We start from the raw sequence: 23,870 nt of genomic DNA, 5'->3' as shown, positions 1-23,870 counted from the left end.
TTATTATTATTATTATTATTATTATCATCATCATTATCAGTTGATCCAAAGACAGCTATGGATTAGCATTATCAACATGTTTTTGTAGCATGTTTCTGTGAACATAACTGATTATGGTTGATAATGATATCCATTTCTATGGGAAATGCTGAGGCCAAAATGTGTCAGCTTTCATTATTCAATATCCATATTGCAAAAATAAACTCTACTGTCTGAAACATGATAAAAACTAAAGATAAATTGACAACAGATTGAATCCATTCCTACTAGTTTTACAAGCCATTGAGCCAAATGTTAAACACTTTAATGTATAAAATTATGTCAGGATCAATGTTCACATTTTTCCACAGTCTTCGCTTTAAGTCATAAGAATTAATAGTTGGGAATGGATCCATAATATATATATATATATATATATATATATATATATATATATATATATATATATATATATATATATATGTTTTTGCAATACATTTTTCATGTGAGCTGTACTTTCTCTTCTGGGTAACAAAATAGCATATTGTTGACAGATAGATAGATAGATAGATAGATAGATAGATAGATAGATAGATGGAGAAAGGTAGATATTAGGATAGATAGATAGTACATAAATAGAAGATAGAGAGAGATATAGATAGATAGATAGATAGATAGATAGATAGATAGATAGATAGATAGATAGATAGATAGAGAAAGGTAGATATTAGGATAGATAGATAGATAGATAGATAGATAGATAGATAGATAGATAGATAGATAGATAGTACATATATAGAAGATAGAGAGAGAGAGATGTAGATAGATAAAGTTGGAACATATACATACTGGGTAATAAATATTTTTTCTAGACTTTTATTGTCTTTTAGTGCAAAGTTAGGGAAAGAGATCTTATATACCTGTCACCAGGTGACCAGGTTTAGCTCTTATTTTATTCCTTCTGCTTCCCTCTGTATTCCCTATTGTTGTGGGTGTTTTTTTGTTTTTTTGTTGTTGTTTTAAATGTACCATATGGTTCTAGAGATATTGGACTTTTTATTTAATACTAATTTTTATGGTCTTTAACAAACCGGGCATGGCTCACAGGGTAATTTTGCACAGCTTACAGAATCACCCTCAGATACAGCCCCTTGGTAAAGACTGTAAAAAATGTAATTAAATAAAAAGGCCCTAGACTTGATGACAGGTCCTCCTTAAGACATTACACATATTTTCTTAACTAGATAGATAGATAGATAGATAGATAGATAGATAGATAATATACTGATAGATAGATAGATAGATAGATAGACAGATAGATAATAGATATTAGATAGATAGATATGGGTTAGATAGATAGATAGATAGATAGATAGATAGATAGATAGATGCTGCTAACATAATGTGTATGGTAATTCATAATTTCTCATTTAATTTAATTAAATTGTCAATTACTTATTTATTTTATAGAGAAAGATGTTGTTTCTTTGTTACCTTCCCCTTAGGTCAATTGGTTATGGATTGGACTAGTAATGAAAAAAAATGCATCAGTTGGCACACAGTAAAAGACAGGAATGTGAATACAGCCAGTAATGCACCAATTTATATTAGTTTACATCAGTGCAGCCATAATCCAATTTTGGGGTCTTGTAACTGCAACCATACCCCAAAAGCTGTTTGGGGAAAAAAAGAGAGAAAATACATTTTCAAACAGGCTAATAAATACATAAGTAAGGTAATTTAATAATAGTTAAATAAAGCAGTAGTGTAAAGTAAAACTAAGGTATTAAAAAAAGGAATAATGAGGATAATTCCTAACATATAGATGAGGCAGCTTTAAGAAAACGCTTGTGCACAGCTGCCTAATTCTTGTGCCAGGTTTTGGGGCCACAGGATTGGGGGACACTTCCCAAGACACTTGAAGTGGTATGCCTCAAGTGACTGCCTTTATTTGGTGCTGGGGACATGAATTTAAAGTTATGACAAGAAGATAGAGTGACCAGGGGCTCAAGTGGCTTCTCCCCCTCTCTCTCAGCTGTGTGTGCTCATTTAATTGGACATTCTTACAATGGATTTTGAGGGTTATGTCAATTTATGTTCTCCTCTACATTTTGGATCTCAGTACAGTTGTTCTGAAGACCAAGCAATTTTATTAGCACAATATTCCTAGTTACACTTAAAAAAAATGTATTATGTATGTATATATTTATTTCCTCCTGAATCATTTACCAGTGAGGGCCCACAACAGTGACAGTGTATTTGTTCAGTCTTTGAACTTAATTCAGAAGGTTGAAGAAATAGTTTATGTTGGGTGCAGGTTTTAATCCACAGGGCTTTCTAGCAGCAGGGACCTACAATAAAGCAGAGCACAACGTTATAAGGTACAATGCATTAAAGACTCCCACAAAAAAGTGACAATGGGAATAATGCATATATATATATATATATAGTCAATATTTCAATTTATTTACTATAATTTTGTATATCATTCAGTATATTATTTAGATCCCCTTGTCTTTTTCCACTGCTCTTTCAGCAAGGCTCACAAGAAGAATTTCAAGCACACAGGCCTGATGACACCCCACAGAGGAAAATAAACATCATGTTGGGAACCATTTACTGAGGTTTCCCAAATGCTTGCCGTGAAAATCCTGGGGCAAACACAATAGGACCTTATCTTCAAATGTAAATTACTGGTGATATTATTTTACAGATGAAGGGAATTCAGGTTTAAACAATCCCAGCTTTGCAAATGCAAAGTATGTGTGGGGGTCGATTACTAGGTAGAAGGACAATGTGTGTGTATATATATGTGCAAATAGATAGCGAGATAGAGAGATAGATAGATAGATAGATAGATAGATAGATAGATAGATAGATAGATAGATATGGAATAGGAAGCACAGTGACACATTTATAATAAGATTATGTTCTATGTATAGGGTAATTTGGATTACAAGATGCCTGGGGCCATGTGTCCAGGTAAAGAAAAGCTTTATATAACGGCTATGGCAAGTAATATAGGCAATTAAGGACATGGGTTGTGAATGTGATTTGATACCTTCCTTGTTGTATTAATATGTGTGTGATGTTATTAATCCTTCCATATGTTAGTGTCATCGAAAATATAGGGCACCCAGAAAAAAATGAGGAGAATAGATGGTAACAGAACCCACTGGTGGCAGGAGAAAGTCCTCATGTGAAACAAAGACTATGCATGTGAAATTATTTGTCAAACAATATATGACTTTAACATTGGGATGAAGGTGGATTTAAAAAGCAAAGATGAACAGGAAGGAATAAATAGAGAAAGGAAAGAAAGAAAGAAAGAAAGAAAGAAAGAAAGAAAGAGGGATGAATAAAGCTTGAAAGAAAGGGAAGAAGGAAGGATAAAAGGAGGAAGGAATGAAAAAGAAAGGAAGGGAGGAAGGACGGAAGAAAAAAAGAAAGAATGGAACAAAGAAACAGAAAGAAGGGGATGAAGGAAGGAAGGAAAGAAGGGAAGCATTACTGGAGTTTGGCTTCCATATTGTACTCGGCAGTCTGTGCTCCATTGTGTGCAGACTTGTGGTTTATTTGCGCACAGTTTGTCATTATTACATAACATGTTTCGTCTGCAGTAAATCCCATGATTTGCCCTTAGACTGCGTTGTGTAGAAAACTTGACAATTATGAGGATCGTAATACCCATCAGCACATCTTCCCATCATATAAAAGTATAAACTCAGCACAGGGACACGTCACTCAAACACAGGCCAGAAATGGGGAACCCACCAGATCCTGGAATAAGGGGTGTAGGGAGGAGGATAAGGGGTGTAGGGAGGAGGATAAGGGGTGTAGGGAGGAGGGTGGAAGCAGTTTTGTTTAATCACATTCGATCAGCACAAAAAAGTCTGAGCATCATTAGGAGAGCAGCCTGGGGGTGAGGTGTGTGCCCCTGCCCCCGCCATGTATGCAGCCTACATGGAAAGAGCACAGGGGTGGGGGGGGACAAAATAAATATCCCTGTACAGACGATGTCCTACAAAACACATACAGTATGCAAGCTGCATTCACATGTTCTGTGTGTGCACATATAGATATATAGAGGTGTGTGTTTATGAGTTTGAATATATATATATGTGCGGTGTGCGTGTGTGATGTGACTGTGCGGTATGTGTGTGCGGTGTATGATGTGAGTGTTCGGTGTGTATGTATATACTGTATATATATATATATATATATGGGGGTGTATTTGTGTTTCTTTGTGTGTGTATATGGGAGTGTGTGTGTGTGTGTGTGTGTGTGTGTGTGTATGTTGTAATAGTAAAGTTAGTTTAATTGCAGTTCTATAGAACTCCACACATTGCAATATCAAAATGAGTGGTGACGACAATCATATTTCTAAAATGTCGCAAGTGTGATACAAACATACCACCCACATTCCCTTTAAAATCAATAACACCATCAATCCATTCCTAGGGGCAGCGTGGCACACCATTAATTAATCTCCCTTATCTTCCTCTGGATAAATACCACGTGGTTGTGCATTATATAGGTGCTGTATATATTATATAGGTGCTGTATATTTTCACATTATATAGGTGCTGTATATGTTATATAGGTGCTGTATATATTATATAGGTGCTGTATATTATATAGGTGCTGTATATTTTCACATTATATAGGTGCTGTATATATTATATAGGTGCTGTATATTTCACACAATATATAGGTTCTGTATATATTATATAGGTGCTGTATATTTCCACATTATATAGGTGCTGTATATATTATATAGGTGCTGTATATATTATATAGGTGTTGCATATGTCCACATTATATAGGTGCTGTATATATTATATAGGTGCTGTATATTTCCCGCACTATATAGGTTCTGTATATATTATATAGGTGCTGTGTATATTATATAGGTGCTGTATATTTTCACATTATATAGGTGCTGTATATATTATATAGGTGCTGTATATTTCACACAATATATAGGTTCTGTATATATTATATAGGTGCTGTATATTTCCACATTATATAGGTGCTGTATATATTATATAGGTGCTGTATATATTATATAGGTGTTGCATATGTCCACATTATATAGGTGCTGTATATATTATATAGGTGCTGTATATTTCCCGCACTATATAGGTTCTGTATATATTATATAGGTGCTGTGTATATTATATAGGTGTTGTATATTTCCACATTATATAGGTGCTGTATATATTATATAGGTGCTGTATATATTATATAGGCGCTGAATATGCGCAGGCTCCAGATATCTGTCCACATCTCTTATGGATTTACAGCTATGATATAGGTGCCTTCTCACGTCTAGGTGTCTGATCCCCCATCCTTCGATCACATTAGCTCCATATATTAATATTCAGCGCACTTTATATAGTTCCATATTAACTGACTCTATGACCACAACCATCTATGTAGAAAGCAGCCGAATGTGGCCCCTACATCTCCCAAATAGTTTCTTATTGTGCGATGAAGAAAAACAAACGATCTTGATAAACTTCTGTGAGATATTTACAAATAATAACGTGTCAATATTTACCGGTTTTCAGAAAAAAATATAGTAAATAAATAGAAGGCTGCCCTCTCCTCCTGATTCCCAGCGCCGATGTGGAGACACCACAGCTCCCACCTCCCCTCCGTGCAATGTTTGCGAGCAGAAGAAACCTCCATAGAAAATTCACAAAAGTCGCAGCTGCCACCGTCCCATCTGTACAAGCTGCAGGCGCAATTATCAGTGATGTCTGCGCCTTCAAATTGTGCAAAAAAAATAAATAAAATAACTTAACTAAATCGCTATTTGTTCTTTGCGGTTTTTTTTTGTTCCCCCACCTAAAATCTCACATCTCAAGCCCAATCCTATTAACCCCTGCCTGGACTCGAGGAGAGATATAAGATAATGCATCACTTTCATTAGTTAATGTCGTTTCCTCTCTGCGCCAGATTTGTACAAGGGTTGAACATTCTGTAATTTCACATATATATTTACAGGTGTCAGGGATTTTTTTTAATGGATTAGTAATAGGAATAGCACATCATCCCTTGGGCACCAGGGAAAATCACACTCACTGATCCCCACCTACTCAAATCCTTTTTTTTTTTTTGCTATTTACCTTAATATTCAAGATACAAGAAAAGCACCATATTAATGATTGCAACAAATTATCTGTGCATATCTGATTAAGACATAAGGTGTTATGTCTATGTATCTGTCCATAGGGTGCAATGTAGCTTCTAGGGGTTTCTTAAAATTTGCATCTAGCTCCAAATGTAGGGGAAAAGGAGCAGACCTGGGAAATACATGCAGGTTACATGATATATCTTATGTGCACAGATCTTTGCAGGACATGCTGGGTTGTCTGAAGCCTTTGTCTACTATTTGATATCATATATAAAATATTATAAAATTAATCACATTATTAGATAGAATAAATATATGACCTTGTCTGATTCCTGTTTTTTTTTAGTTTCTGAGGATGAATTATAGCCATGGGCAATAAAAATAACAGTAATAAACAGTAATAATAGTACTAATATTATGACAAATAATAAACAATCATAAAATAATATTACTGATATTATGGACACTAATAATAATAATAGTACTAATATTACAAAATAAAAATAAACCATAGGAAAATGTATGGGTAATCTTCAACCTTTCACCTGTATGGGATAATTCCTGTTCCTGGATTTATTTAAATTGTGAATGATTGACCTAATATGATCACACCTGAAAACCTAATATGCATCAGTAATGTAAAACTATATTAAAATTCTGTGTATATTGGTGATAGTTACCCAGTTTTTATATTCTATTTTTCTTCCCTTGTTGTGTTTTGGATATTGGTGATAGTTTACCAAGTTTTTATATTCTATATTTTTTTTTCCTTTTTCTTTCTTTTTTTTTTATCATCAGCAGATTAGACTATATGGTCATGCTATATAAAATGCAGTATCCTAATCAAATTATATAAAATAAAATAAAAAAATACATAAAGTATAAATACATAGTAAAACAACATCCTGTGACATGCAATTTATTTTAGACATATTTGATGCCAGCCCTGAAGCATTGTAGGTGGATTTGTTTTGTTAAAACAGTAAAAGGAAAATGGTTTATTTTTAAAGTATTTCTTGCTGGAGAAACTCCCCTACAATGTTTGAAAACTGCAAAGGAAATCAGTGGATATTAGAAAACAATTATGGGTGACCCTAAGAAAGGTGAGGGATGAGGCCTTCCCCAAATAAACCAAGCGGGAAATCTTAGGGGAAAATCACATTCTGCCTGATGGAAACATCCTGTTTTAAGGGAAGTCAGGCCCACAAGAGTCCATGCATGGTCTGCAAGTGCAAACCAGAGGTTAACCCCTGCTCTGCCAGAGAAGATCAGACAAGACACATCTCAGGGCAGAAGGGTAATCATTACACTCTCAGTATTGATCATAGTTCCCAGGATGGTTTATTTTCTTTTGTCTGAGCCCACATTCTCTTTTTTTTTTTTCTTTTTTTTTGTTGCTGTTGGGAGAGCAAATAAAAGCACAGAATTGGAATTTGGATGTGTATCTCCATAAAGAAGTAGTGGGAGGATGGGTGCACAATAGATGGTTAATAGTTAACACAAATTCTTAAAAGCTTGTACCTTGAACTTACTAATCAGGCTTCTCAGAGGGTTTTAGGATTGTGTATAGCCAGTTTATATTATATATTCTGAACTATCATTAAACTCTCTTCTAATTATTCATTATATACATATATATATATTATTATATAGATTTTATTTTTTTACTTTGTGTGCATGTACATGAGGTGTATATATATCACATACTTACACACTATATATAACAAAAAGATTCTATATATATTTATATATATATATATATATATATATATGCACACAGCATTTTGTCATTTTGTGTGTACGTACGTGATATATATCCATATATAGATACATATCACTATATCACACATACATACACACAAACTAAAAAAAAAATACATATATGTATATATAACATAAAATAGTATATATATATATATATATATATATATATATATATATATATATATAGTTAATTTGAACCATACCATATGGGCTAAATAAAATCCACAAATCCAATCATTTTGGTAACTATTGAAGTGCTGCCTACTATATATATATATATGTATATATATATATATATATATATATATATATCCCTTTCTCCAGGCCTGCAATGTTTGGTAGCCCAGCCTGTAGTGGTTTGGCAATACCTGCTGACTATGGGTAAATTCCTCACTTCTAATTAAGAATCTCTTTGTTATGATTTAGTGGGAGTGATAATGTCATGTTTTCACTACTTTATTAAGTTCATAATTGCACAAAGTTGCCAATTCCCCTCAGTGATTTTTTTTTTCTTATTATAAATATATTTTACTAGCTCTCTAGTATGTAAACATAGCACTGGCTGTGGGTGTTTGGCTTTTTAATAATGCGCTTGCATTTTTATTACAGTGGATGCTTCGGACTGATGAAGGTAATATCTGAGATGATCTTGACAGGCTTTGTTGCTTGGATTCATCCCCAGCACACAATGACCCAACCTTTCATTCACCATTGCTCTTGTCCATAGCCCAATTAATAATAATAATAATAATAATAATAATAATAATAATAATAATAATAATAATAATAATAATAATCTTTATTTATATAAGTGATTAGCATCCACTGTAATGAGGCCCTATCCTTCTGTCCTGCACTGGGCCTGTCTCTTTTGGTAAACTTAATTGTTTTGTTTTTTTATTATTATTATTATTATTATGTTATATACATTAATTAATTTGAAAAGTTAGAAAATAAAATAAAAAAAACATTACATATACGGTAGGTTTTCATAGAATTCCTTCACCATAGTGTATTTTGCATTGTGATCAGTTCCATTGCCTCTTTCTGTGTTTTGTTTTTGGACCACTTCACCAACTGACTTGAGGTTCATCCATAATGGGGCTTCTGTGTTTTGACATGGGGCATTTTAATTTCCAGAAGGGTGAATCCCCCTCATAAAAGTCAGGCAGGGGTCACTAGTTCACACATATGTAGTCTCATTTTTTTAAGCATTTACAGAGTGGTCATTTAATGGCCTTTGACTATAGCAGAGTCCACGTTGGCCTATAAACTCATTCACACCCAACAATGGGGATTTTCTCAACAATTAACAAGGAACAACATAGTAAAGCTATTTAGAAAGGCATCCCTATTTACTGGAAATTAGGTCCCTTTTAAAGCACCAGTGCCTAATTTCACACACTTTACAACCTCACTTTGAATGTACATAAACAAACTTTTGGTGAACTGTTTGTCCTGTTGTTGCCACTTTGTTTTTTTTTTTGTTTTTTTTCAATCACAAAATTGCCTTTAATCTTGGACATCATAGTAAAGCCCCTATCACACAATAGGTCTTTTGTTTTACTTTTTTTTTTTTTGCATATTTTAAATAAAATATTATTTAATTGATGAGGATAAGATGAACACTGATTAAATTATAGACAGATTTCCAGCTAGTTGCATCAGGTTCAATTCAGGATGCATTTTTTTTGAGCGCTGAACCGGGTCCAAAAAAAATAATTGGAAATTCAGTATCTGTATCAGCTGTCCAAGGGATATAGACCAATTATACTAAAAATGCAGAAAAAAAACATGGAACAGATAAGCTGTTCCTGTGTGAACATGCTCTTAAAAAAAAAAATTATTATTGTGAAATCATCAATATACCTGCACTTCCCTCCTTTTTTAAAATATTAGGCTACACTTTATAGATGTTTTGCTTTCGTTTGATACAACTGTATAATATTTGGGAATATTTATATAGACTCTGGGAACCTTGTCAATAATGGATAAACATCCACAAATTCCATATTTGAAAAAAGAAATGCAATAATCTATTTCTGTGATATGGACTTTTAGTCTTTAGGATAAAGCAAATATTCCAAATCAGAATCCATGATTCCCTTTAGCCACATGTCTTTTTTCTTCTGCAGGGACATACATTTTAATAACATTTGCACTGAACCAGCCATTTTTGCACGCAGCTTGTCATAGGATTCCTGTATCAGTGAGTAATATAGGTCACACCACAGGCCATGCTGCAAAAAAATGGACATAATAAAGTGGTATGTGAAGGAACAGGATATTAGACCTTATCATAGGATATATGGGACAGAGCAGGCAGCATTCCAGGCCAGGATTCTCTTGTTTTCCTTTTGAATGACTGGTGGGGAAGGGGAGATGGAGCAGGGAAAGGGATGTGTGCCCTGCAGTGGACACACCGCCTGTCATCCCCCCCAACCCCTATTGTGAAGTTCCATGCAAAACAACTCAGGCCTTTTAAAGCTGGTGCTCGTGAGACCGCCTGATCATGAAAAAAAAGGAGAAAGAGAGGCCTAGTCTAAGGAAATTACATATGGGTTGCCAAAAAAATCTAGCATCTGATTATTATCTGTGCAAGTCCAGGATCAAATAACACAACACTGAATCACCCTGTATCTATCAATAGATTAAAAAGCATATTTTATATATTTTGTGTTGACATTCCTAGAAGATGTCTTGAAGAATAATAACCCCTGCCTGTATAAGTATCTTCTTACAGTCCACCTGTGGCTGGGCAGACATTTGGAAACTACAGGTCCCAGCATGCTAGATGGTTTGCAAACACTGAGATCTAAAGTTACACTTCAGTTTTAATTACTTTTATAATTATGTCTTGGATGTAGACACATGTTTTCAATATTTAAAAAAAAAGAAAATTAATTTAAATTAATAAAAAAATTGTCATCATCTGGACATCATTACTTTAATTTTTTCAACAAAATTGACTAAATATTACATATATTTTTTATATTATTTTTTTTTCTTTGGCAAATCCATTGTTGGCATTTGAGGCCTACCTAATCTTGGAAAAGTCAGTATATAATATAGCAAAAATGTGAACAGCATATGAGAGCCCTTAGTTGATTGCTAGCAATGCACAATATTCAGAGATGAAGCCAAGGAGGTGCCATCATATAAGCAGAACAAGTGACTTGACTCCAAAAATCTCTTGTCATGCCACCTGCATTATCTCCCCTTTAATCTCATCTGTAAACTTTGAAATGCCGCCCAGATGATTTCACTTCCACTTTTTTTTTATTTCTTGATCACTAAATTAAGTTCTGCCTATCTCACTTTGCAAATGTTGCCTCCTTGCACAAATTTTGGGAATGGCACAAGGCCATTTTTGCACAAGTGTTGAGTTAAGACACAATGCAAAAAAAAATGCATAAACTTAATAAGTCACAGTGATTTCCTGATGCGATTATTTTTTGAGAAATGTTATTAAATTGTTAGCTTGTATTTTAGCGAATATAATGAAGGAAATAACTTGTTCCAAGTTGGATGAATTGTAATCAAGCTTCAGGATAGAAGTTATTCTGGAGCTCTATGGTGGAAGACACGTGGTTAGTGTAAGGTGACACCCTTTAAAGCCTGCCTAAAATATTCCCAGACAAAGGAGACTAAAAGAACATGAGTGTGCAGCCATAATGTAAAAAAAAAAAAGCTATAGTTAAAAAAAAAAAAAAAGTTACACTGGAAATATTGATCTATGCAGCACTCTTTAATATAAAGACAATAAAACTGTGTCATTGAAACATCTAAATTCAGAAATACCTTCCAGTAGAAAATGCATGAACACCAACTTTTTTTTTTATTCTGATTTTCTTTGTATTTTTTTATTTTTACTTTTTTTTTCTTTGTTAGGCCTTGTACAATTGCACAGAATATACAAGTCCTTAGGTGGGTAAAATGTATTGTTTCTTGCAAACTCTCCTGTATAAAACAAAAAACACTGCTTCGTGATTTATATACACTTTTTTAATGCACAATATTTGGACCTCCCTTAAAAAAAAAGAAAACAAAATTGCATTTTTCCAGAAATGCTTAGCAGCACCTCACCTCAGTCAATGAGACTCAATCATATACTAATATATATATATATATATATATATATATATATATATATATATATATATATATATATATATATAAATGTCCGAGATGTATTTAATTGTATTCTTTCAGGGAAACAGTGTTTTTTTTTCTTTTCGTTTAATTAAAATGAAGGTGAAACATGCTCAACAGTGCAAATGTCAATTATTCTTTTTGATTTACTGCTGTCAACACAACATTACACAAAGGAAAAGAATACACCAATGGGTCTCTCTACAATATTTACTAAACTCAGTTTATAAGTGCAAGTGTAGAGAACTGACTCTGATTGTCATTTGCAGAAATTCTCCAGGCTTTGTATTGATCATTCAAGTTTTTCTTTTTTCTTTTTTAAGCTACAATGAATAATGCAGTTTATCACAGGGTTTAATAACTGGGGGGAGGGGGGCCTCTTCCAAGAAATATATAAAAATAAAAATCACAATATCATCACAGCACTCACTCTGGCACATGTATAATATGACTCTCTCTTCATCTGCACAGTCTATGGTGGGATTCTTTCTAAGCCACATACATATAAGTTTCATTTTGTGAAAATGTCACTCTTCTCTCAAGTCATATCACAATGTGACTGTAGGTGAGTGACACCGAATGAGAAGAGAGACCTTTGGATACAATTGGGATTTCACTACACACTGAATGATTGTGCACGTAAAAAGACATCATTTAACAAAATACAATGACATATTTATTTTTTTTTTTTCACTAGTTATTGAGGCAGCTTATTCTCCCAAGGCCTAAGTTAAATCTAGGCCCAAGATTATTCCAGTCCATTAAAAAAATGAGTTAAGTGCAACTGCTCTTGGAAAAAAAAAAAAAAAAGAAACACACACAAAAAAAAAAAGACACCCTCTCACCCAAACAGTAATGTAAAATCTGCCACTTCTAATTATTTATGGCTGACCCATATTGTGCAACAAATTACACAGTCATACTTCAGCTTTCCAAATCTAGTGCAGAAAATGCAAATGGCTCATATTCTGGTTTCTTTTATTACACTGAAATGCCTTTGACATTTTTTTGTTTTGTTGTTTTTTTTTTGCAGATGAACTGAGGTACCGGATGCTTTGTTTTAAGAAAAATATTATGTAAAATTAAAAAATAAAATAATAATAATAAAATAAAAATACAAAAAAAAAAGAAATAAGATACAACTTCCATTCAAGGCCAGGGTTAATGCAATTCTTTGAGCACTGAGTAGTCTGCGGAATGTAACCAAGTGAAAAAATTCCATATTGCAAATGAAAATGGCATCCAATTTCCTTCTCCAGGAGATGTCAGGGCAAATAAATCCAAATTAATAATAATAATTAATAATAATATAATATATAAAAAAAACAGGCTGATACAACCATTGGTTTAAAAAAAAATACAATTTCCCCATAACCAAAAGAGAAAAAAAAATGTTATGATTGAAATGTCCTGAATTTGTGACTAGGAGGGAGAGGTACTGGAGAACCACCCAACTGCCATTTCCAAATAGGATGGGCCTTGTGGGGTGGGTAAGAATCCTTTGTGCTGTTTAAGGAGTAGGCAGGGACTAAATCTCCGTCTTTGCCAATAATCAATGACGGTGGACTGGGGAAATTTGCCATGAAATTAAAAGGTCTTTTTACTGTAGAAGCTACATTGTTGGCTAACCTTTTGCGTCTATTGGTCACTGTCAAACCATCCAGTGTCCCTTCATAAAATTCACTTTTACCTGGGGGTCTTGGGCTCCTTGCAGATTTCAGATTGGGCTTGCAGGGAGTTGTCTGTAACATAGGTCTTTTTCCTAGCACCAGTGTCCTGTAATTTTTCCTGACCTTAGCACCATATTTGTAATCTCCATCCTCAGGCTTGTTGTGGGTATCTAAAGTGCATGGAGGATCCTCCTCACTTGGAGTCATTGTATCTCCAGAAGTGGTTTGCTGTTTATTATTATTATTATTATCATCAGTGCACACAGAGTCCTGTTTGGCTTCTACTAAAGCCCCCTCAGTTTTATCCTCCTCACCCCTATCACTATCAAGCTCATCCTTAGCAACATTGCACTCAAAGTTTAGCTTATGCTGACTATGGTATTCTTCATGACCACTACTGTCCTCAATTTTAATTTTGACATTGTGCATAAAGGCTAGATCAGTGCATAAATCCACTCCACTATTAGGATTCTGCTCAGGGTTTTCAGGCAAATCCACTGCTCCTGGTGATTTACACAATGTGTCTCCCCTTTCAGTGGTTGTTGCAGGGACACAACATGAGGAGCTGCTGGGGGATGTGGCACTCTTTTGCACACATAGGAGTGAGAGAGTTGATTGCTTGCTCTCCCAGTTTATCCTTTGTTGTGGTGGAAATACATTGTTTTTCTTTGGGCTAGGTGAAGAGCCCCCCTGGGTAACACAGTTAATTGCCATGTCACTTCTTTTAGCATTGCAAGAGAAAGCAGAAAGTGGGAGATGGATCCCAGAGGCTTTATCAAGAAGGGAGCCCCCCACACCAGGGACACCATTTATCTCACCAGGATTCATGAAATCATGGTGACTCCAATCCTGGCTTTCAGATTTAATCTCACAGTGAGCTGTCTTACCAGGACTAGGGCTGGGAGACCTGGGGATCTGACACAGGAGGTTTGACTGTGCCATGATGTGAACAGGGCTGGAAAAACTAGTTCTCCTGAATCGTATGCTTTCCACCGAGACCTGGCTGGACACAGAACTGCTGTCTGACTCAGAGGAGCTGTCCTCATCAGAGCTCAGATCACTGGAGTCAGACAGGCTTCCCTCTTCCTCCTCCCCCTCTTCCTCCTCATCCTCGGAGGACACAGAGTTGCTGCTGCTGGATAAACTAGAACCAAAATCCGAGTCATTGGCAGCAGAACTGGACTCTGAGTCGCTGCTGTATCCCTCCTGCAGGGCATCCAGGTGTTGGGTGCAGAAGCCATTGACCAGGTGGATCCTCTCCAGGCACACAGGGGTTCCTTTGGATCTGTAGGGCTTGGGTAAAAAAAAGAACCTCCTGCTGTTGCTGCTGCTGCTGCTGTGGAATGATGAGTCCTTGTCTGCTGAAGACCTTTTCCTTTTGTATCTGTAAGTCACTGAGCTGCCTAGCTTGGGTTGGGCAATGGCTGGTTGGTAGTAGTAGGCAGGGTGCTTGCTGCACAGCACGCCCCTGAAGTAGGGCAGGCTGGAGTGGAAAGCTGCTACACATTCTCCGGGGATCTGGGGAGTTTCATAGTTTCCAGGGGTTTTGCAAGGAGATCTTGCTATTTGTGGGTAGCTGTGACCAGTGTATTTACTTAGAAAGTGAGGTAGATCAGCAGCCGGTAGAAGGTCTGGTTCTCTGGTAGCAAAGGCTTTTCTCTTTATTGGCTTGGTAGATTCATTCAGACCCAGCCAAACTTTGTTCTCCTTCCAGAGACTGCTGTAAGGGTCGGGGGATGGGGGCTCTTTTGTTGACAGGGGCCTGCTTATCCTCCTCCTTTTTGTCTTGAGGACCCTTTCAGTCTTGCAGGAGGTGTTCAGGGCTTCCACGTCCTCTCTCGAGATCAGAGTGCATTTAGCTGCATGGAAAGCTATGGAGTTGATCGCCTTGAGCTTCCTCAGCTCCTCCAAGTCACAGTGGTGCTTCTTCACTTGTAGATGATCCATGCGCTTGTGCACTGTGGTTCTTGGGATGTTCTTCAGGAGATCTGTAAAAACCTGAGACAGGGCGAACATCTGCTTGCCTTTGATGATCAGGTATCCAAGCCTGACTCCATCCACCACTTCAAAGCCAGACTCCAGATCACCCATTGCTTGGGTCATAGTATCCCCAGCATTTGGCAAAAGGCGAGGTGGTGGTGGGTTTTGCAGATCCAGAGAGGGCTGCCGATGCTTGCAAGTCTCAAGGCATCCTGCTTGGAGGAAGGAGAAAGCCTGGTTATTGCCCTATAAAGTCTATAGGACTAGTCACATGTACAGCTCTAGTTCCAGGCAGAGAGAGATAGGCAGGTCCTAGAGCCATAGAGGGGACTGGCAGCTCTCCATTGTTACAGGCTGCAGCTCCCAATACCTGAGTCCTTAGTGCAGCCCCCCGGTGCATGAGAGCCCCCGGAATAGTGGAATGTGCTCTTCTCTCTGCTGCTGCTGCACTATAGTGAGCGCTCCGGAGACACCTTCATCCATTAATTCCCCTACAGCCGCCGCTGATTGGACACTCCTGACAGGTGATGCAATAAAAATTGATATTCCACCCCTTCCCCCAAAAAATCTCCGGCTAATTAGCATACTCTTATCCTGCACCTCCCCTTCTAAAGGAAATAAGGCTGCATTTTACTATATAAATCTTTCCATACGATCAGCCTGCACTCTGCCCCATAGTCGGGGCTTTTTTTTTTTCCTCTTTTTTTTACCTTTAAGGTAGAACAGAAATTTAAATTTTCTATTGTATGTGCTTTACTATATATATATATATATATATATATATATATATACTGTATATGTGTGTCTTACATCAATACATTAGGCAGCAATTACATGGGCATAGAGGTCCATCCTCATGCAGTTTTATATAGCACGATGGGGCATTGTGTATACTGCAGTTGTCCAAATATATAATATATATATATATATTGCACTTATAATGCACTCATACATGATAGACATAAAGCACTGCTTCAATATTGCATATGTGCATTCGCATGTGATATTGCACTCATTCCTACCTGTATACCCTGATACTTTATCATCTGCTCATTTCACATCTTTGCACACTAATGTATTGTATGTAGTTTGCTAAATATTCGCTGGTACATTATTATACCTACATGGTGAGTGGTGTGCTTTTATGTAGGGCACTATTGCGCTCCATTAATGATATATCACTGGGTATAGGTCCCTTCTTATACAATGCTGGCTACCAATTCCCCATATACCATACTGCACTTCTGTGCTATGCTGCAGATCTATCTGTTACTCACTCGCTATCATACACTGACCTGCCCCAGTGCTCCACTGTGCACCATTATAGAAAGCACACGACTATACCCAATGCAAGGCTGTACACCGAGGCACTGACTTTTATACACTAATTCACTACTTAACGTATACAACGTTTATAGCTCAATGTACATTATGTGACAATGTGCACTATCATATATTAATATAGGACAATGTATTATTGTATATTAATGTAGTCCACTGCACTGTTATACATTACTAAGGAATGATACACTTCATGATGAGCATATGTCCCCTGTTATACATTGTTATAAGACATGGACCACCCTTATCTATCATAGGACATAGTGCATCATTATATATTTTACTATTCATTATTGCAGAAACGTACACTCCATTATGGGCATATGTGCGCTGTTATTCATGATTGTAAGACATAGTGCACTATTACATATAATTAAGGAATTATACACTTTATTATACTCATATGTGCCTTGCTACACATTATTATACGATATGCTGAACTATTAATTATTATAAGACAGTTCATTAATTTATATTATTAAGGACTGATACACTTTATTATACTCATATGTGTATTCTTATACATCATAAGACATAGAGTACTATTATGTATTATAAGACATGGTACAACATTATATCATTATTAAGGTACAATGCACCTCATTATACTTATGTGTCCACTTTTATAAGACACAGTGCGGGATTATGCATTATTATAAGACACTGCACTATTATACATTATTACTAGACACCACTGCACTATTATACATTATTATAAGACACAGTGCGCTATTATACATTATTATAAGACACTGCACTATTATACATTATTATAAGACACAGTACACTATTATACATTATAAGACACAGTGCGCTATTATACATTATTACTAGACACCACTGCACTATTATACATTATTATAAGACACAGTGCGCTATTATACATTATTATAAGACACTGCACTATTATACATTATTATAAGACACAGTACACTATTATACATTATTATAAGACACTGCACTATTATTTGACACAGTGCACTATTATACATTATTATAATGCACAGTGCACTATTATACATTATTATAAGACACTGCACTATTATACATTATTATAAGACACAGTGCACTATTATACATTATTATAAGACACTGCACTATTATACATTATTATAAGACACAGTGCACTATTATACATTATTATAAGACACAGTGCACTATTATACATTATTATAAGACACTGCACTATTATACATTATTATAAGACACAGTGCGCTATTATACATTATTATAAGACACTGCACTATTATTTGACACAGTGCACTATTATACATTATTATAATGCACAGTGCACTATTATACATTATTATAAGACACTGCACTATTATACATTATTATAAGACACTGCACTATTATACATTATTATAAGACACAGTGCACTATTATACATTATTATAAGACACAGTGCACTATTATACATTATTATAAGACACAGTGCGCTATTATACATTATTACTAGACACCACTGCACTATTATACATTATTATAAGACACAGTGCACTATTACACATTATTATAAGACACAGTACACTATTATACATTATTATAAGGCACAGTGCACTATTATACATTATTATAAGACACAGTGCGCTATTATACATTATTACTAGACACCACTGCACTATTATACATTATTATAAGACACAGTGCACTATTACACATTATTATAAGACACAGTACACTATTATACATTATTATAAGACACAGTGCGCTATTATACATTATTACTAGACACCACTGCACTATTATACATTATTATAAGACACAGTGCACTATTACACATTATTATAAGACACAGTACACTATTATACATTATTATAAGACACAGTGCACTATTACACATTATTATAAGACACAGTACACTATTATACATTATTATAAGACACAGTGCGCTATTATACATTATTACTAGACACCACTGCACTATTATACATTATTATAAGACACAGTGCACTATTACACATTATTATAAGACACAGTACACTATTATACATTATTATAAGACACAGTGCACTATTACACATTATTATAAGACACAGTACACTATTATACATTATTATAATGCACAGTGCACTATTATACATTATTATAATGCACAGTGCACTATTATACATTATTATAAGACACACTCCACTATTATACATTATTATGCACCACTGTACGCTTTTGTATATAAGGATAGGTAATTGTGCACTATTATATGATTGTGCACGATGGTTAGACAATGCACACTATAATACCACCACCCTCTATCGCATTATTATAGACAATGCCCAACAAACATCCTTTTCGGCCTCTCATTTCACCTCTGCACCATTATACATTATTATACAACACTCCGCACTATTATACAGGAGGTTTTGCAATGCGATATATTATTACAAACTCTGCCCGATGATACTGCTCTGCAGCAGACTGTGCCCCAGAATACAGGAGACCACACTCCGCACTACTGCGCGGTATACAGGGCGCAGGAGATGTCACACTACACCGCGCTCTGCGAGGAGGACGCCTGACGCCAGCCTGGCCTGATTTTCCTCTTTCAGGGCGGCTCGGGTGTGTGTGAGGGGGGGGGGGGGGGGGCGCTCGGGTGTGTGTTTGGGGGGGTGGTCGGGTGTGGGGGTGCGCTCGGGTGGGGGGGGGGCGGTCGGGTGTGGGGGCTGCTCTGGTGTGGGGGGCTCGGCTGTGTGTTTGGGGGGGCGCTCGGGTGTGGGGGCTGCTCGGGTGTGGGGGCTGCTCGGGTGTGGGGGCTGCTCGGGTGTGGGGGGGTGGTCGGGTGTGGGGGCTGCTCGGGTGTGGGGGGGTGCTCGGGTGTGGGGGCTGCTCGGGTGTGGGGGGGTGGTCGGGTGTGGGGGGCTCTGGTGTGGGGGGCTGCTCGGGTGTGTGTTTGGGGGGATGGTCTGGTGTGGGGGTGCGCTCGGGTGGGGGGGGTGGTCGGGTGTGGGGGGCTGCTCGGGTGTTGGGGGCTGCTCTGGTGTGGGGGGCTCTGGTGTGGGGGGCTGCTCGGGTGTGTGTTTGGGGGGATGGTCTGGTGTGGGGGCTGCTCGGGTGTGGGGGGCGGTCGGGTGTGGGGGGCGGCTCGGGTGTCTTGTACTGATCACAACAATGTGCACAAAAGCGAAAATGAAACCCGCTGCCGGCAGTGCTGCGCCCCGGTATATGGAGGCGCCGGAGCCGCACAGACAGGAGCTGCCGCACATCTGTACTGCGCCCGCCCGGGCGTATAATGCTCCTAATATCATTATATTGGCCCCTAATAGCCCAACTAGTTACAGGATCGGGCCACAGTATATACCGCAGCACATACAATACAGATGTAGCAGAGCGGAGCAGGCGGCGGCTTCTCTCATCACTCCCGATTTACCTACAACCCTCGGAGAAACGATGTGAGATCGCCATGAGATGTAGTGGAGACCTCAGCCTGTCACAGCGGGAAGTCACCTGCTATACAGAATATCCCATGGATTACTGCGTGCTGTCTGCAGTCTATCTATCTATCCATCCATCTATCTATCTATCTATTTATCTATCCATCTATCTATCTATCTATCTATAGACGGGCACATACATCTATGATCCAAGTGCCTGTGATCCCACCACCATATCTTATATACAGCACACGGAGTGATATCTGCTCGCCATATATACTTTGTAGTATATTCATCTCTCTGTATCACACGTTATACATTATAGAATCGTCCATGAGCCGCACAGTATGAACCATCGCCTGCACCCTACACATGACACAGTGTACACTACATACACAGCATCAGAGACACACTACACCCTGACCGTGCACAGCATAGATCACCTCTGTCTTCATTTCTTCACTTATGTAATACACTCTCTATATTACCTTTTATATTTACTGTTCATTATATACTATATATTACACACTATATTATAGACTACATGGGATACATGATATACCCCAATCTATACAGTATATAGTTATTTGGCTCACACTATACATTACCCATGGCTTAATAGACATGTTGCTTATTCTATATTGCACACACTCTATATTACTTAGTGCTATACTCTATCTTGCATGATATTCTGTATGGTGCTGTATCTTGCAGGCTATTTACTATGCCCTACATAGGATGTATTATATAGTGCCATCTGTGCAGGGTTCTACCATTCACATTTCTTAATATTATGAGCATTTTGCTGCACACTTGCTGTTACTTTGGGTGTTACACTACTGTGCATTATATACTATATTACCTGCTTTGTTATATACTATATACACCATTTAATTTCCCCCCTATTACCGCTATATTTCACATAGTCGATGCTATATCCTATATACCAAGCCCAGAAGACTCGTGATACAAATAAACTCTTTGCACACAGAGATGTTGAAGCTTCCTGATACAATGTAACCTGGGCCTTTATGTGATACGTCTGACATTTAGCCCAGGTTCTGGTTATTATGTAAATCGTTATCTGTATTTATAGTCATTTTGCTAATTCTGAGGATGGTCTAGAAGTAGCTTTATTTTTTGAATCCTGGGCCCATCCAGCCAGGAAGATTTCACATAGGTCCAAGAACAATGATGGTATAGAGTTAATAGAGCCCAGGGTGGATGTACTGCCCTCTGCATCTGGACGTGTAGGTGCAGGGATCATATTTACACTGGGGTCTGGCTGCAGTTATGGGCATTAATAATGAATCACATATAGGTAGGAAGCAATCAGATGTGTATGGGGGAGTGGGCACTGACTGCAGGCTGTGCAGCTCGGGCTCAGGAGAGCCTGCTATTCCTCAATAGGGGAAAAGCAGGCCTTAGAAATCAGGGGAAATCATAATAATAATGAGGAGGAGGATGGTGATGATTCACTGATGAAGGCTGCGGGCTGCTTGATTTGTGGAAGCCCTAGTCAAGAATGTTGTTTGGCCAATCTCTAATGATTAGCCTTGGGGTTATTTAGGATCGGATGGGTATGGCCTGGTCCCACACTCCGCTCCTCTGGAATGTGCTGCTCCATCCTCACTCCTCTCTTATAGCTCATATTCAGACGCTTTATTCTGCATCAAGCCTTTGTTCCCAAGAGCTGCCCATCATTTTAGGGGGAAGGGGTAATCTGTGAGAGACAGATCAGTCCAGGCCATCAGCACACTTCTCCTCTATCTGGGGGGCTTTTTTTGTTTGCTTTTTTTTTTTTCCAGGCACATTGGGGGTCGATCCCAATAGAAAAAAAAGGCCGATAGGGGCCCCTGTTCCTGCACACATGAAAGGCTGGGACTTCAAGATAGATTTGCATCTACACAGGGGGATTTCGATCAATAGGTAGCAACATTTATGGACGAGATTATTAATGTGGAGACTGGACAACAGCATCAGCAGGACAATTAAGGATGAAGGTTATTATTGGGGATGAAAGTTGAGCAGCAAGTTGCTTTGTTGTTCTATGTGCCAAATCTTATCTCCAGATGGAAATCCTTCTTGTACAGTTGTCAACCTGATTAAATGTGTAGGATACATGCATATAATATAGTGTAATGCGTATGTAAAGAACACACAGACTAGTCTGCATGTGGCAAAGTTAAATGGATTCAATATTCTATCTATCTATCTCCTATCTATATACCTATCTATCTCATATCTATCTATCTCATAACTATCTGTCTGTCTATCTATATATCTCCTATTTATCTATCTATCTATCTGTCTGTCTGTCTATCTATATATCTCCTATCTACCTATCTATCTATCTATCTCATAGCTATCTGTCTGTCTGTCTATCTATATATCTCCTATCTATCTATTTATTTATCTGTCTCATATCTATCTATCTATCTATCTACCTATCTTTTATCTATCTACCTATCTATCTCATAGCTATCTATCTGTCTGTCTGTCTATCTATATATCTCCTATTTATCTATCTATTACCTATCTCATATCTATCTATTATCTATCTATCTCTTCAGCTATCTTTATTTAGTACATTTTTTCTAGTTATCTTTCTATTTGTTTACACATCACTAGTTATCTGTGCCATTTCTTCTTCCTATATATATATATATATATATATATATATATATATACATTTATAAATACATCAATACCCAACGATTCATATCTATCTTTGTCAATCTTTCTATCTATCTACACAATACCAGTTGTCTTTCTTTATATCTTAATTAATTAATACAATCCATCAATACCTATCTATTCATATTTATCTATGCTGATATCTATCTATCTATCTATCTATCTATCTATCTATCTATCTATCTATCTATCTATCTATCTAAGCTCTACCCACCAGGCTAAATATACACTTCCATCGTAGTCTCTTTGTCGATACAAATCCGTGTTCTGAATCCTGTCTGGATATTACAGGATCGGCTACTTGAGCCTCTTCCCACCCTGCAGCCCCCTGGATGTCAGCTCCAAATCAAGAAATGCAAAAACATTCTATGAACTATTGAATAGTACAACGACCAAGCTGGAGAGAAAAGCCCCATCAAGCCCTTACCCATGGATCTATAGCACTGGGTTTACATTTATATGTCTAAAATCTGATATCCAAGTGCAATATTGAGATGTTGCCCTGGACCATAACTGTGCCAAAATGCCACCCACTGAACTGACCTACCCTCCTGTATGAATATAGGACTGTATGCATCCTCCATGGATCAGACAGATGCTGATTTAATAAATATTGTGACCAGACTCCTATTGTATTTGATTATTAGTTGTTTCCATCCATCTCGGCATTTATGGAAAATCCTGTCTCTTCTTTTTTTGTGTGCGATACAATTAATTAAAAATAAACTATTTTAAAAGGCCTTATAGATCACTGTGGCAATGCAAGATGTGGACACA

General features: G+C 37.0%; 1 protein-coding gene and 2 long non-coding RNA genes across 3 annotated transcripts in view; 1 reads left to right on the top strand and 2 right to left on the bottom strand.

Moving 5' to 3' along the window:
* The window catches only part of LOC141095660 (uncharacterized), a 2,733-nt gene extending 2,332 nt beyond the window's left edge, over positions 1 to 401 (bottom strand). The window contains exon 1 of the long non-coding RNA XR_012233446.1: positions 1 to 401. This exon is cut by the window's left edge and continues 352 nt beyond it. This is a non-coding gene — a long non-coding RNA (uncharacterized lncRNA).
* A 1,620-nt stretch (positions 402 to 2,021) lies between these two features.
* On the bottom strand, positions 2,022 to 16,126 carry SKIDA1 (SKI/DACH domain containing 1). Its single transcript, XM_073581832.1, has 2 exons — positions 13,728 to 16,126; positions 2,022 to 2,330 (listed from the first exon to the last, which is right to left on the bottom strand). The coding sequence occupies exons 1-2, from the start codon at positions 15,808 to 15,810 to the stop codon at positions 2,317 to 2,319; spliced, it is 2,097 nt and encodes a 698-aa protein (XP_073437933.1). The 5' UTR covers positions 15,811 to 16,126; the 3' UTR covers positions 2,022 to 2,316.
* On the top strand, positions 14,979 to 23,717 carry LOC141095659 (uncharacterized). Its single transcript, XR_012233445.1, has 2 exons — positions 14,979 to 15,093; positions 23,385 to 23,717. It is a non-coding gene; the product is annotated as an uncharacterized lncRNA (long non-coding RNA).
* The last annotated feature ends 153 nt before the right edge of the window (positions 23,718 to 23,870 follow it).

This window comes from Dendrobates tinctorius, unplaced genomic scaffold, assembly GCF_039654945.1.
Source record: "Dendrobates tinctorius isolate UK_male_01 unplaced genomic scaffold, ASM3965494v1 ptg000070l, whole genome shotgun sequence".
In the NCBI taxonomy this organism is placed as follows: Eukaryota; Metazoa; Chordata; class Amphibia; order Anura; family Dendrobatidae; genus Dendrobates; species Dendrobates tinctorius.
Note: the sequence above shows the minus strand (reverse complement) of the source record. Positions and strands in the feature narration are given on the sequence as shown.